Raw genomic sequence first — 16043 nt, 5'->3', positions numbered from 1 at the left:
AGGGAGGGGTCCTGAAAGGGGGGAGAGTTGCCCGAAAGGGTTTGGTCAGGAGGCCTGAAAAGGGGGTGCCCTCAGCGACCCCATAGCGGGAAGTCCTCACTTTGGGGGGGGGGGGTTTGGGGTAATGTACATGTGTGCGAGGGGTGGCATTCCCCGTGGGTATTGAGTGTGGGGGTCCCTCAAGCTCACTGAGAGATCGGGGCACCCTTTCAAAATGGCAGCCTGATCTCTGAGGAGCCGATCTGGTCGACAAGATCAGCTCCTCAGTGATGATAAAGAGTGGGTGAATGTGTGGATCTCACCCAAAAAACTGGTGGGAAACACCCCGCCAAACCCGTTCAAGAAATATTTTGGTTGAATCGCGTCCTGTGTCTGTAATGATGAAGATTGAATTATTTTGAACCTCCTCATATCCTCTTATTTTTCATCGATTTACAGTGTTTCCATGTAGCTGAGAGAGTGACAGTCGCCATAAAACTTTGTAGTTTGTGCCGAAGTTGCTCAGTGGTTAACAGATTGGAATGTCGATTGTAAGCATGTTCACAAGTGATCATAAAATTCACGATCAGTCAGAAATTGACTTGCAGTTTTATTCTCATAATATCCTCTCGCCACAAGCATTAGAACATAGAACAGATCAACAACACAAACAAAATCTTAGCCACAGTTTAATTTTATTGGTTATTTCAACATTCAAATTAAATCAAGACAATTACAGTTGAAATCATTGTAAGAAAATCAATATCTGCTGCCATTAAGTTTTATTCTTTTAACCCATTTTTAAATCCTTTAGCCTTCCCCCATTTACTGCTTCCCCCCTCAGTGAGATGGTACAGTCTGTAGACAATGGTCTTTCCCGGGTATTGTCCAGGCTGCTCTGTGTTGGCCAGTGAGGGACTCGGATGATTTGATGGAGAGTTGGTGAAGCTGTCAAGTTACAGGACAGCAAGACTCCCAGTGACAGCGGTTGAGATCTGAATGAAAGCTCAGGCTGGGAGTCCGATCGTCTATCAGCAAATCCTCACAGCAACATAATCGAGCTGTTGATTTATCTGAAGAGTCTGCAGTGATTGTTGGACCTTTCTCCACTGTCACATATGGAAAGCCTTTCACCCATTGGGGAACGTTTCTGTGAAGAGGCAGCAAGTGAAAGATAGGGTGGCAGAGTGGATTTATTATACCCTCTGTGGCTGGATTGGATTTTGTTATTACACCATTATTCTCATAAAAAAACATAAGCTACACACTTATAGAGTGCACTGAAGATTATTCTAATAGCTGTTATAATGTTTTACTCTTAAAATCATGAAACAGATGAAGATCCAAACAAAATATATTGTTAATCTGCATTTGGACACCAGATTACATCTATCTCCCAGTTATTCAGGTTATATTAGAATTTGATGGAGGTGATTTTAGATGTACCCTCTTGGTGAAACTAGGTTAAACTGCTCACCCAAAGTGTGCGGTGACCTCACTAACATACAGCGACTGGGTTCTGGTGACACCATTGGGCACCGACTGTGCTGCCAACTCTGTCCTGAACCCAGAGCCAGAATCTGCAGAAAAAAGTGAGTTTCCAAATCCCCTCAGCACTCACACAAACCCCATCTGGAGTTACAATCAGGCCCATGTTAATTTTATTATTGCTTTAAACATGTTTAAACAAGAATTATTGTGACTGTCCAATTGGTTCAATTGTCTCCAATTGCCCAAATCCGTTCTTATTTTGTTCTTTTTCACACTCAGTAAACACTCTAAGGATATGGAAATAAATGCTATTTGGTTTGCTTATTAGTATGGATAACATTCCAGAATAAAGTGCAGGGATTTAGAATAATTACAAAACAATTATTGTTTGAAAAATAAACACACATGAATAAAATGCTCATTTGAAAGAAGGTGAAAATAGAATATACCAAAATGTAGCCGACTAAATCTTTTTATAGATCAGGGAGCATCAATATACTTTTCAAAATGTGTTTAGTTTTAGTTGGGAATGTCATTGTCAGCCTCGATGGAAAGGCGTAATTCACATAGAGCACTTAGATATTCTTCATTGCCAGGATCGAACTCCAAGGCCCTTTCAAAGTATTGAATAGCTTCACATCTCTCACCATCCAGCTGGTGCAGGAATCCCAAAACACCAAGGGCCTTGCTTTCTCTACGATTCCTGCGAAGCTGGCTTGCTGCTATCTTCTCCAAGTTTTTTCGACATTGTTTCTGTTCTATTGAGTCATAATTGACTTTGATTCCTGCCAGAAAATGGTCGATGGCATTTGATTCTGATTTCATGTAATTCAGTTCAAATAACCCAGCCTGTAAACAGATTGCCTGTTTATTCTCTGGACGTATATCTTCCAATGTCAGTAAGTGGTTGTAGATCTCCTTCACTTTGTGATGTTCTTCATTTAATGAATAAATATCTGCCAAATCCAGGTGGATATGAATAGATGTACATTGTCGATTCTCTGTTGCCTTTTGAAAATGATGCTTGCACAGTTTAATCAATTGAGCATTCCGTTGGAGAGCCGCATTGCGAGGACCTTTGTCTGGAAACTTTGTCAGTTGATCAAATTTGGTTCTGTAACACACACCTATTTGATGGTGTAAGAAGGCAGAGTGTGGGGTAATTTCTAATCCTCTCTTCAGCAGCTCCATAGCTTTTTCCACATCTCCGGCCTTTCTGTAAAATTTTGCTGCATAGCGAAGCACATATGGAAGATTAGGGGACTTCTGCAATGCTTGTTCAACTAAATTGAGTGCCTCAGCACTCTGATGGAACTTTAGTTTTAGAGCCAGCTGCACCATGGCTACAGAGTCATCTGGATCAAGCTCCAGCACACGTCTAAATTGCTTCACTGATTCACTGGGCCCTTGATTCTCTGGTGTACCAGAGAACCCCTCCAGACGGTACAGAACAGTTGCATATCCAATAATCCAGTCTGTGTTATCTGGCTCTTCCAGCAGGGCCTTTTTAAAACATTCCATTGCATCTTCATAACATTGACTATTACAACTCAACAGTGCCCAACCCTTCTCTCCGTACACTTCAGGTATCATTGCTGTGTACCGAGAGGCATCAGGAAATTGTTTACAGACCCTCTCCAGTTTGTCGAGGTAGGACTGAGCCTCTGTCAGTTGTCCCATGTGGTAATATACCCAGGCATAGTTTCCATAGGTGACAATGATTCTTTTATCAAATTCACCTTCATGATTCTCCCGCAGAAGCTTTTCAGCTTCCTTTAAGTTTCGAATCGCCTCCTCACAGTTTCCTTGCAGACAGTTTACAAAAGCGAGTTGGTTGTAAGACCTGGCTTGATATTTCACACCAAGATCTATTGAATCTTCTAATCTTTGCTTCAAATCGTCCAGGTCAATGTATTCTCTCTGTGGAGTCCACGTGAAGTGACATTGAAGCCAATTAAGCTTCACTTTCAACAAATCATCCTGTGCGTTACTGCAAGAGAAAACAAAAATTCATAACCCACCTTGTCTGATGATCTAACTTGTCCATGTTTCACATTTGACTCTTGGAATTAATTCTAACCCTTTATGGTTTTTGAAAAAAAAGTATTTTTATTAAGGTTTTGCAGAATTTTTCATAATAAAACACCAGTAACAATAATAACAAAACAAACTAGAGTGAACATTAACATAGTGCAAAAAGAGAATATACAATAACAATTAAATAGACATTACCCCACGCGACTCAGTCTTCCCACACCATCCCAATGAAGCACTCACACACCCCCACCCCCCCCCCCCCTAAGGATTGCTGCTGCTGACATTTTAATTTTCCCTGAGAAAGTCGATGAACGGCTGCCATCTCCGAGAGAACCCTAGCGTAGACTCTCTGATGCACGATCAATTGCACAGGGACGAGAGTTGAATACAACTGAGGGTTTATTACGCTAAGATATGTGGCCCCCTACATCAGCTGGCGAAATGGCTGCTGTACGGGGAGCTCACATATTTATACTCCGCCTACTGGGCGGAGCCAGCAGGCAGGGACTACCCCCGTACCTGTAGTACAGGGTCATACCACACATCTTCTAATATATACAACAGTGGTGATTACCATACCCTCTTAAGGCAAACTTTATTTTCTCGAGGCTGAGAAATCCAGCCATGTCATTGACCCAAGTCTCTACACTCGGGGGTTTTGAGTCCCTCCGCATTGATAAAATCCTTCTCCAGGCTACTAGGGAGTAGTCGGGAGTTCAGGCCAAGACGTCGGCCTCTTTCAGCCCCTGAACTCCCTAGTCTTCTGACACTCCAAAGATCGCTATCTCTGGACTCGGCACTACCCTTGTGTTAAGCACCTTGGACATTGCCCTCACGAACCCTTGCCAGAACTCTCTAAGTTCCGTGCATGCCCAAAACATGTGGACATGGTTTGCAGGGCTGTCCTTTCACCTCATACAACTGTCTTTTACCCCAAAAAACTTGCTCATTCTCGCTGCCATCATGTGTGCCCGGTGGACCACCATAAATTGAATTAGACTGAGCCTGGCACATGATGAGGAGGAAATAACCCTGCCCAGGATCTCTGCCCACAGACCTGCTTCCAACTCCTCACCTAGCTCCTCCTCCCACTTGCCCTTGAGCTCCTCCACCGGGGTTTCCTCCTCCTCCTGTACTTCCTGGTAGATATCTAAAACCTTCCCCTCACCCACCCAGGTGCCGGAGACCAGCCTGTCCTGTATACTCAGTGGCGGCAGCGTCGGAAAGGGCACGGCCTGTTTTTTCAGGAAAGCTCGTACTTGCAGATATTTAAAGGCGTTTCCTGGCGGCAGATTAAATTTGTCCTCTAGTGCCTTCAAACTGGGAAATCTTCCGTCTTTGAACAGATCTCCCATCCTTCTGATGCCTGCCCTCTGCCAGCTCTGGAACCCACCATCCATCCTACCCGGGACAGACCTGTGGTTGTTACATATCGGTGTCCAGACCGACGCTCCCTCCACCTTCTTGTACCTCCTCCACTGTCCCCAGATCTGCAGTGTCGCCACCACCATCGGACTTGTGGATAACGGGTCGGCGAGAACGGCAAAGGAGCCGTTATCAAAGCTCCCAGACTAGTACCTTTACATGACGCCGCCTCCAGCTGCTCCCACGCCGCTTTCCCCCCACCATCGCCCACTTCCTAATCATAGCTATATTGGCCGCCCAGTAGTAGTTGCGAAGGTTCGGCAGCGCCAAACCCCCGACTGCGCTCCAACAGCGATCTCCTTACTTGCGGGGTCTTATTTGCCCACACAAAGCCTGAAATGATCCTACTCACCCGCTTAAAAAAGGCTTTAGGAATGAAGATGTGGAGGCACTGAAAGACAAACATAAATCTGGGGAGGACAGTCATTTTCACAGTCTGCACCCTCCCTGCCAGTGACAGTGGGAGCATGTCCCAAATTTTAAAGTCCCCTTCCATTTGCTCCACGAACCGGGTCAGGTTGAGCCTGTGCAGGGCATCCCATTTCCTGGCCACCTGCATACCCAGGTAACGAAAACCTTTCTATGCTACCCTGAGCGGCAGCTCTTTCAGTCTCTCCTCCTGCCCCTTGGCCTGGATCACAAACAACTCACTCTTTCCCATGTTCAGCTTGTACCCTGAAAAACTACCAAAATCCCTCAGGATCCGCAGAGCCTTCCCCATCCCCTCCACAGGGTCTGAAATGTACAGGCGCAAGTCATCCGCGTATAGCGAGACCTGATGTTCCACCCCCTCCCCGAACCAGTCCCCGACAGTTCCTCGAGGCTCTCAGTGCCATAGCTAGCGGTTCTATAGCTAGGGCAAATAGTAATGGGGAGAGTGGACACCCCTGCCTCATTCCCCGGTGAAGCTCGAGTACCCCGACCTCAGCCGGTTTGTACATACACTTGCTCCAGGTGCCTGGTACAGCAATTTCACCCAGCCACTAAAGTCCTCACCAAACCCGAACCTCCCCAGCGTTTCCCACTCCACCCGGTCAAAGGCTTTCTCTGCGTCCATCGCTGCTACCCCCTCCGCCTCCCCTCCCTCTGAGGGCATCATAATAATATTCAAAAGTCTCCGGACATTGGTATTAAGTTGTCTGCCTTTAACAAACCCAATCTGGTCTTCCTCTATCACCCCTGGGACGCAATCCTCAATTCTTGTGGCCAGAATCTTAGCTAGCAATTTGGCATCCACATTTAAAAGCGAAATCGGCCTGCCTGACCCGCAATGTTCCGGGTTCTTCCCTCGTTTAAGAATGAGTGAGATCAAGGCCTGTGACATTGTTGGGGGGAGGGTTCCTTTCTCTCTAGCCTCTTGAAGGTCCTCATCAGGAGTGGGCTCAATATTTCCGAAAATTTCGTTTAGATTTCTACCTGGTATCCGTCCGGGCTTGGGGCTTTACCCAATTGCATGCCCTCTATACCCTTGACAATCTCCTCCAATTCAATCGGGGCCCCCAGCCCCTCCACCAGCTCCTCTTTCACCTTTGGAACCCTCAACTGGTCCAAAGATTGCCTCATCCCTTCCGCTCCCGTCGGGGGCTCCGACTCGGATAGTTTACTATAGAACTCCTTAAAGACTCCTTCACCCCCCCTTGGATCCAAGACCACGTTACTCTCCTTATTCTTTTCTCCCCTGATTTCCCTGGCCACCTCCCTCTTTCGCAGTTGGTGTGCCAGCATTCCACTCGCTTGCTCCCCGTACTCATTGACTGCTACCCTTGCCTTCCTCTGCTGTGCTACCGCTTTCCCTGTGGTCAGCAGTTCAAACTCCGCCTGCAGACTCCGCCGCTCTCTCAGTAGCCCCGTCTCGGGGGCCTCCGTGTATCTCCTGTCCACTCGGAGTATCTCCTCCACCAGTCCCTCCCTCTCCGCTCTTTTTCTCTTTTCCCTATGGGATCGAATTGAGATGTGCTCCCGTCTGACAAGTGCCTTCAGAGCCTCCCAGACCGTTGCCACTGCTGCCTCATCCCTATCGTTTGTTTCCAGGTAATCCTAGATGTTCCTGCTAATCCGCCCGCAAACCCCTTTGTCCGCCAGCAGCCCCACATCCAGTCTCCAGAGTGGGCGCTGCCCTCTCTCCTCCCTAAGCTGCAGGTCCACCCAGTGCGGGGCATGGTCCGAGACTGTGATTGCTGAGTATTCTATCCCCGCCACCTTTGGGATTAATGCCGTGCTCAAGACAAAGAAGTCTATGCGGGAATAAACCTTATGAACGTGGGAGAAAAAAGAGAACTCCTTCGCTCTCGGCCGCGCGAACCTCCAGGGTTCCAGCCCCCTCCCCCCCATCTTCTCCAAAAACCCTTCAGTTCCTTAGCCACTGCCGGTCGCTTCCCTGTCCTGGACTTCGGCCGGTCCAGTTTGGGGTCAATGACTGTGTTAAAGTCGTCCCCCATGATCAGACCTGCCCCCCTTACCTGCCACAATTCTCCCAGACTTGAATGCCACACCCTTACTGATCAGAATTGCTACCGCCCTGATCTTCGAAACCAGCCCTGCACACCTAGCCTACCCATCCCTTTCTCAAACCCGGATGATCTGCGAGCTTTAAATGTGTCTCCTGAAGCATTGCTACGTCTGCCTTGAACCCCTTTAGATGCGTGAACACTTTTGACTGGCCCATTCAAACCCCTCACATTCCACGTGATCAGCCTGGACGGGGGGCTACCCCTCTGATGACTAGCCATCGCCCTTTTTTGGCCAACCTCGAGCCCGCACCCTTCTGGCCTTTAGGTTAACACTAGATGATGCAGTGTGGATATTTAGCAATGGTGCAGCACCATATCAATCGATTTATATTCCAGGATTCTGCTGGTGATTCTCAACATTGAAATTACAAGTGAATCATTGTTAATATTATTTGTGTCATGTATCCTGTGTATAGACTCAAAACCCTCTCACCTACACAGAGTTAAAGTCGGGCTTACTGATTCCCAGAGGCTCCGGTGATTTGCTGAATGAGCCAGCTACTGAGGTTAAAAATTCTAAACAGGAGCTTTGAGATCAACTGGAACTCATTGTCTCAGAGACCAGAGAATCAGCAGAAAATCATACCTCCAGGAATTGTATATTGGAGGTAATTTTAAGCTCCAAAATCCAGTTGGTTGAAGTTGGATGAGATGCAAATTTTGAAGATTTCAAACTACCAAGCCACCTCGAAATTCACGGCTTCTTGGTTTAGAGGCAATGACAATGTCCATTTAAATACTGAATTAATGTGAAGCTGCAAATGCCTCAGATTTAATTAGTTTTCTGATTTTAATCTTGGTCAGCTGGGTTTTGTGGCTTCGGTAAAACCACAGGTAAAGTTACATGTCTTCCCTTATTGACTGGGCTACAGGAGGAGCAGGCCAGCAGTCTCTATCCCTCCTCAAGCTCACCCACTTCCACGCATCTGAACCAACCCCAAACACAAAACAAAGATCAGATCCCACTCCACTACAAGACTCCAACCTCTTGCGCCTTGCTGAGAATCGGATCACGACTCTGATAAATACCGAAGGTCCACCCACCCCCACTAACTCTCCCAATAACACAGCAGCTGGTTCTATGTACACAGAGCACCCAAAATGAGAGCAGAAGTGAACCATTCGGTGCCTCAAGCCTGCTCTGCCGTACAATAAAAACATGGCTGATTTGTTTATCCCTCTAATTCCACATTCCCCATCTACCCCAATTAACCTTTGATTCCCTCAGCAAACAAAAATCGATCTTCTTCTGCATTAAAAATATTACGTGACCACTCCCCCCCACCGCCTCCACTGCCTTCTGAGGAAAGGAGTTCCAAAGTTGCACAACCCTCTGAGAGAAAATAAATTCTCCTCACCTCAGTCATAATAGGGCGCAACATAATTTCAAAGTAATGCTCCCTTGTGTTGGATTCATTCACAAGAGAAAATATCCTTTCAATGTCCACCTTGTCAAGACCATTCAAGGTCTTAGATACTTCAATCAAATCACCCCTCACTCTTCTGAACCCTAGTGGACACAAACTCAGATTTTCCAACCTAGCCTCACAACACAACCCATCCTCACAAAATACCCCACTTATTCCAGGTATCCAGTGAACCTCCTCTGAACCATCTCCAACATACTTACATCCATCTTAAATAAGGAGACCAAAACTGTACACTGTATTCAAGATGTGAGGTTGGATTATCCGCTTCACGACGCCAACAGGGCGATTTGCGATCGGGCGGAGAATCCAGTATCAAACAAAAACAGGGTCGGCGTCCAATGCTTCGGTCCCCATCTGGCACCAAGGTACATGCCACATGCCAGCAGGAGTATGCAAATTTATTATTCAGACTCATTTGTATCCTATTAATGGGCTGGGCACCATATTCTCCGAACCTCATGATTATCGGGTCGCTGGGCCCGGAATCATGTGGACGAGTATTGGTGCAGGTTTTGACAAGATTTTGAATCTCACAGAAAACTTAACTCTGTTTGAAGTGGCCCAGGAGCTGTCAATCAAAGCTTGATGTTTGTAAACATCACGGTTAGTTTCACAGATGACCACTTCAAAGTTATTCAGCTGTGACAGGAGATGAATGGAACAATGTTGAGAACTAAGTGTGGAGTTTGTCATTCACAGCCTAGCAAAATCAATATCAAAGGGAAATGAATGGATAAGAATAAAAAGGAGAATTATGATAGATATTGAGGGCTCAAAAGAGAAGAAGCCGTAGTGGTTTTATGTGCAAGAGGGAACTTAAAAAGGATATTAGGAGAGGGCAAAGAGGACATGAAAGGATACTGACAGGTAAAATAAAGAAAATCTTAAGTTGTTTTAGACGTACGTTTCGGGTAAAAAGATAACGAGGGAACGAGTCGGGCCCATTGAGGACCAGAGTGGTATTTTATGCATGGAGAAAGAGGATGGAAGTAGGGTTCTAAATAAATACTTTGTGTCAGTGTTCACTCGTGAGAGGGACGGTGTGGCTCTAGAAATTAAGGGAGGAGAACTGTGATAAAATTAATGAGGTGAACATGGAGGTTCTGAGTAGTCTGGCAGGCTCAAAAGTAGACAAATCTGCAAGGCCAGATGAAATATATTCCAGGATGTTGAGTGAGGCAACAGAGGAAATAGCAGGGGCACTGGCAACAATTTTCAATTCCTCTCTGGCCACAGGAGAGGTGCCGGAGGACTGGAGGATAGGCAATGCAATACCATTATTCAAGAAGGGAGGAAGGAATGAACCAGGAAACTACAGGCCAGTCAATCTAACCTCACCAATGGAAAACTATTGGAAGTAATTCTGAGAGACAGAAGAGTTTAAGAGTAGGGAGGTTATGCTGGAACTGTATACAGCATTGTTTAGGCCACAGCTAGAGTATTGTATGCAGTTCTTGAATCCACAGTACAGGAGGAATGTGATAGAACTGGAATGGGTGCAGCGGAGATTTACCAGGATGTTGCCTGGGTTGGAGAGATTATTTATGTAGAGAGATTAGATAGACTTGGAGTGTTTTCCGTGGAGCAGAGGAGACTGAGGGGGGGTCATGATGAAGATGTAAAAGATTATAAGAGGCATAGGTAGAGTAGACAGGAAGAAACTTTCCCCTTAGTGCTGGGATCAATGACCCAGGGGTTTAGATTTAAGGAAAGGGGCAGGAGGATTACAGGGGATGTGAGGAATAAACTCTTCATTCAGAGGGTGGTGGGAGTCTGGAAGTCACTGCCTTCAAGGGTGGTAGAGGCAAAACACGCGGAACATTTAAGAAATATTTAGATGTGCACTGCAATGCCAAGGCACAGAATGCTATGGGCTGAGTGCTAGAAAATAGGATAAGAATAGTTAGGTGGTTATTTTTGACCAGCACAGATGCAATGGACCAAAAGCCTTTTCTGTGCTGTAGACCTCAATGACGCGATGAAATACATGCAGATCTGAGGGGGTTTAAACCTAGCTGACTGGCTGAATTGCATTTCTCGCTCAAAATGGCGACCCAATCGCAGGATTCCCTGGGAAATCCCTCGCAATCCATGCCATGTAAAAAGGTTGCATGGCTAAGGATTGGGAATCGCTTCCTGATTTGTGCTCCAAGCATGAGCAGAAATCAGCTGCAATTCAGCTCTGGCGGGAGAACGTACAGAAAATCTGCCCATAGTCTCCCAAATGGAAAATCCTGCCATTGGTCTCCCGCACTGTATAATTCAACTTAACGCAACTCAATGGAAGAGACCCTGGCTCCCATTCGGTTGGTGTTGGAAAAGACCAACAAAACGGTAAAAGGGCATGGCGCTGTGATACAAGGCACAGAGGTGTCTCTTTCGAGGCAGAGCGACGAGATTGACTCTCTGGAAATGATAAAGCCTGATGGTGTGACCTTCCTATTTACACTTACAATGTTCCTTTGCCCATCTCAGAAACAGATTTTTTTTCCTGGAAGCTGTGAAACTTCACAATTACTGCTCAAGGTTGTTCGTTGGTCCGGGAATTGTGGCCTCGATCAAGCTCGGGAGGGAATGTGAGTTCACCCTCCTCCACGATCTTCCCAAAATTACTCGGTGAGAGTTGGGCCTTCCATCCCCTCTGGCAACCCCACAACGTGAATATTTTGCCTCCTTGAATAGTTCTCCAAATCATTCAGCAGTCAGAGACATCTCCATTTCCAGAGAGTCAATGTGCATCAGCAACTGTGCAGTGCTCATCAGATTTTCCCCAGAATCTGGCCACTAGTGTTGCCCACCAATATGTGTCTGCGCTGGAGGAACTCCAAAGCCAGTACCTGGTAGGGTTGAGGACTCTGATGACTGGAACTCTGCCGTCCATCCGTGCCTTCCTGTCTATTTTGGGCTAACTTCTCCTACGGGGACAGAGAGGGAGGAGGATGACATTGTGGACTGTGGGCTTTATGCATGGGGGGGGGTTCAATGGCAGGTGGCATATGTGGGCACGCACCTGGACATGGAAGTGTTGTGCTGGTGGGTGCCAGGGAGTGCTGGGGTACATGCATATGATCAGATGTGGGGAGGGTGCGTGGTGCCAGCTGCTGATCTGTTGTGAGGCAGATGGTACTGATGCCAGAGAACCGTATGGTGGTCCTCCTGGTCACGCTCCCCAAACTGATGGCTACTGCCACTACCTCCCAGGAACGAGTCTGGTGAATCAGCTGGTGGGACAACCAGCACTGGAGTGAAACTCATGGGAGATCATTTTCAGCACTAAGTGCCTTTAAATACGGGCCTAAGTCATTGATATAAATTTTAAAAGGTTGACGCCCCAGCACAAACCCCTATGGGGGTCTGGACCGCCCCTTAAAGATCTGACATTATCACTGTGTCTCCATCACCCCTTGGCCAAGATGAAGAATACCTTAAGAATTCCATCACTCCTATCTGGTCCATACAAATATATGTATGAGCTGTGTTTTTGTCACGGACTAATCTTTATCCTGTTTAAGACGAAGATTTGCAGCTGATAATTTTTAAAGCATTGTGTTGTTTCACTTTCCCACACTTCATGATGCACAAAGCTGACTTTTGGCTGTTTTCAGTGAGATTTTTCCCGGAGTCTGTCACCAGAGGCTGAGAGCTTGAGGGGAGCCACTCCACGAGGCTGACCAGGAATCTCTCCCTGTATGTATTGGAAGGATTTCCAGGTTGATTCTCAACAAGACATCCTCCATTTCTAAACCGATTCATTCACAAATCTAAAAGAGGGGGCTCCAACACATACACACTTCTTCGATCAAATGCCTTTTTTACAGGGCCATGACAACACCAATAATTGCCTACCCTGCTGTGCTGTACTGAGGGAGTTGCAGAGTTTTTGCTGAGGTGTTTAAGCAAGGTTCCATTTGTCCATTCAGTTGGATGGAAAAGATCCCGTGGAAATACACAATGAAGAAGCTGTGCTATTTCCCAGTGCCCTGGCCAACATTCACCCCTCAACACGACAAATCATCCAGTCATTTTCACTTTGCTATTTGTGGGAGTTTTCTGGGATGCCATGAGAGTGTGAAATATTTTATAGAAATACTGGTTTTCCTTTTTATGTAATTGTTAACATCCTGAAACATTATTCGATGTATACCATAAGGAACATGGGATTTGGGACTGTGACACATTTTGGGCGGATTTGCCGGCTGTTGATGCCAGCGGAATATTCCCGTCTGACCGACGGCGCACGGGTTTCCCGGCGATGAGCGGTGCAGTCAACGGGAAATCCCATTGACAACGGTGGGACCAGTAAATCTTCCACAACAGAAAAACATACGGCAGGTTGGTCGGTAAGTCCTGCCCTTTGTATTTTAACAACAGTACCTTATTCACAAATGAACAACAATAATAACAGCCCAGATATTCCAGTCAGAGGCGCAGTGCCGGCCCACTGACTGTTTTAGGCTGAATCTCTGCACTTTCCGGTGTTGCTGCTGTTAAAATCCGATGATGAATACAGCTCGGTGGTCAAGTGTCGAGTTTAATTCCAGTGAAGACAAGGTCCCATTTTTCATCATGACCTGAAGACACATCCCTTAATATCTGACTTCAATTCCTTGTCTGAGGCTGTTTATAAATGGAACATCCAACCTCCCTAACTGCACAACCTCGCAATCTGATCCACCATCTCTCCCACACTGACTAGATCATCTCTTTCATTGATTTTGGCTTTGAGATGGATCCAATGACCACTCCGGATGGCAAATCTTCCTGTCCCACCCAACACGGGAATCATCACGGATGAGATGGAAAATTTGACCTCGGGCAGAAATTTCTGGTCTCGGGGGTGGGAGGTGGTGGGGGAGGGAGAGGGCTGGAAAATCCCACCCGATATTTTCTTTGATGTACTGCCACCAGATGATTTAAGTCCAAATGAGGAGGCAGACATTGGACGGGATTCTCCGTTCTGAGTGAGAATTTGGCACTCAGCCAAACCTCCAGTCACTGCAGCAGGAACAGAGAATTCCACCAGCGTAACAAAATGGCAAATCAAAATTGTCTCCATTGTATGCCTCATCTCAGACAATGCAGCACTCCCTCAACGCTGCATTGAGAATAGGCCTGGAGTTTGTGCTCAGGTCCCTGGAGTGACATGAAATGAAATGAAATGAAAATCGCTTATTGTCACAAGTAAGCTTCAAATGAAGTTACTGTGAAAAGACCCTAGTCGCCACATTCCGGTGCCTGTTCGGGGAGGCTGTTACGGGAATTGAACCGTGCTGCTGGCCTGCCTTTGTCTGCTTTCAAAGCCAGCGATTTAGCCCTGTGCTAAACAGCCCCTTTGAAACATGAACCCATAACGCCATGATTCAGAGGCAGCAGTGATGCCACTGAGCTACTGCTGTCTGTACTGTACACTCTATTGACACATGGAAATCTCTCTTACCTCATGATGATCGAAGTGAATAGACAGGCTGCTCACTCACTTTAATTCTGTTGTCTGAAATTGATGTGTCTAATTCTTCCAACGCACACACGTAAATATATACCCAACAACCACACCCTTCATACCATTCAGATTCCGGTTCCATTGAAATTGGACAGAACAAAGAAAATGGAAACCAAAAGGTAAATTAATCAGATGCAGAGAAACAACATCATCAAAATGGAATGCCCTTCAATGATTGACGCTTAGTCATGTCCACTTCAGGGCTTACAGAGCAGGAAATTCCGATCCATACCACTGATGGTGATGGTTCTGGTGCTTTGGAAGTTAGTGATCTTCCAACTTCTTCTCGGAAATGGAAACCTGTGTAGAATGGCAAACAGGCGATGGACAACATGGACTCGGTGAGAGTCAGGATACTGGAGCAGAGATTTCAAACAATTCCGGTGGGGATAACCTTGATACGGGTAATTTGGAACATTAACCAGGTTCAGGCACAGGTTTGGAGAATGAGTGAGTCCAGAAAAGGGAGATATCATAACAGGTAACCAAAGGTTTCCAGAGTTACCCGAAAGAAGGATTAATAATAATAATTATGGGTTGAGGAATGGGTTGGATTCCAGGGGAGTGTATGCCTGTACAACAACATAAGCTGGAAAAGCAGTAAACCGTCAAATAAATAGTGTTGGGAGAGTCACAAAGGAGCCCTTCTTGTGGGGTCTTGAGGAACAACCTCCAAAGAGGTGGCATGGTGGCACAGTGGTTAGCACTGCTGCCTTGAAGACTGTCTGTGTGGAATTTGCACATTATTCCCATGTCTGCGTGGGTCTCCTCTGGGTGTTCTGGTTTCCTCCCACAGTCCAAAGATGTGCAGGTTAGTTGGACTGGCCATGGTGAATTTGCCCTTCGTGTCCAAAGTTAGGTGGGGTTATGGGGATACAGTGGGGGAGGGTACTCTTTCAGAGGGTCGGTACAGACTCGCTAGGCCGAATAGCCTCCTTCTGCAATGTCGGGATTCTATGTCTATCCTCCTCCAACACCTCTCTTCCATTGTCCAGCTGAATGGTGCTGTACCAGACAGATCCATTCTTCACTATCCACTTGTAGGTGGTCAATCTCCTGCAGTGATTTCTCTTCCTGTTGCTGCACTGTTACCTCAGATGTCTCTCCAAGAATCTATACTTGGTCCCCTCCTGTTTCTCAATTTCATGCTGCCCCTCAGCATTCAATGAGACCATTTGATTTGATTTGATTTGATTTATTATTGTCACATTTATTAGTATACAGTGAAAAGTATTGTTTCTTGCATACAAACAATGTATACCGTACATAGGGAAGGAAGGAGAGACTGCAGAATATAATGTTACAGTTATAGCAAGGTGTCGAGAAAAGATCAACTTAATACGAGGTAGGTCCATTCAAAAGTCTGATGGCAGTAGGGAAGAAGCTGTTCTTGTGTCGGTTGGTACATGACCTCAAACTTTGGTATCTATTTCCTGACGGAAGAAGGTGGAAGAGAGTATGTCCGGGGTGCGTGTGGTCCTTAATTATGCTGGCTTCCTTTCTGAGGCAGCGGGAATTGTAGATGGTTTGTGTGATGGATTGAGCTACATTCACAACCTTTTGTAGTTTCCTGTGGTCTTGGGCAGAGCAGGCTCCATACCAAGCTGTGATACAACCAGAAAGAATACTTTCCATGGTGCATCTGTAGAAGTTGATGAGAGTCGTAGCTAA

General features: G+C 46.3%; 1 protein-coding gene across 1 annotated transcript; it reads right to left on the bottom strand.

Annotated features, from left to right (window-relative positions):
• Positions 1-618: 618 nt before the first annotated feature.
• On the bottom strand, positions 619-14374 carry LOC140392413 (interferon-induced protein with tetratricopeptide repeats 1-like). The gene is made up of 2 exons (XM_072477687.1): positions 14310-14374; positions 619-3460 (listed from the first exon to the last, which is right to left on the bottom strand). Exons 1-2 carry the CDS (start codon positions 14312-14314, stop codon positions 1990-1992), a joined length of 1476 nt encoding a protein of 491 aa, XP_072333788.1. The 5' UTR covers positions 14315-14374; the 3' UTR covers positions 619-1989.
• Positions 14375-16043: the final 1669 nt, after the last annotated feature.

The sequence above is a fragment of the Scyliorhinus torazame genome, chromosome 16, assembly GCF_047496885.1.
Source record: "Scyliorhinus torazame isolate Kashiwa2021f chromosome 16, sScyTor2.1, whole genome shotgun sequence".
Classification (NCBI taxonomy): domain Eukaryota; kingdom Metazoa; phylum Chordata; class Chondrichthyes; order Carcharhiniformes; family Scyliorhinidae; genus Scyliorhinus; species Scyliorhinus torazame.
Note: the sequence above shows the minus strand (reverse complement) of the source record. Positions and strands in the feature narration are given on the sequence as shown.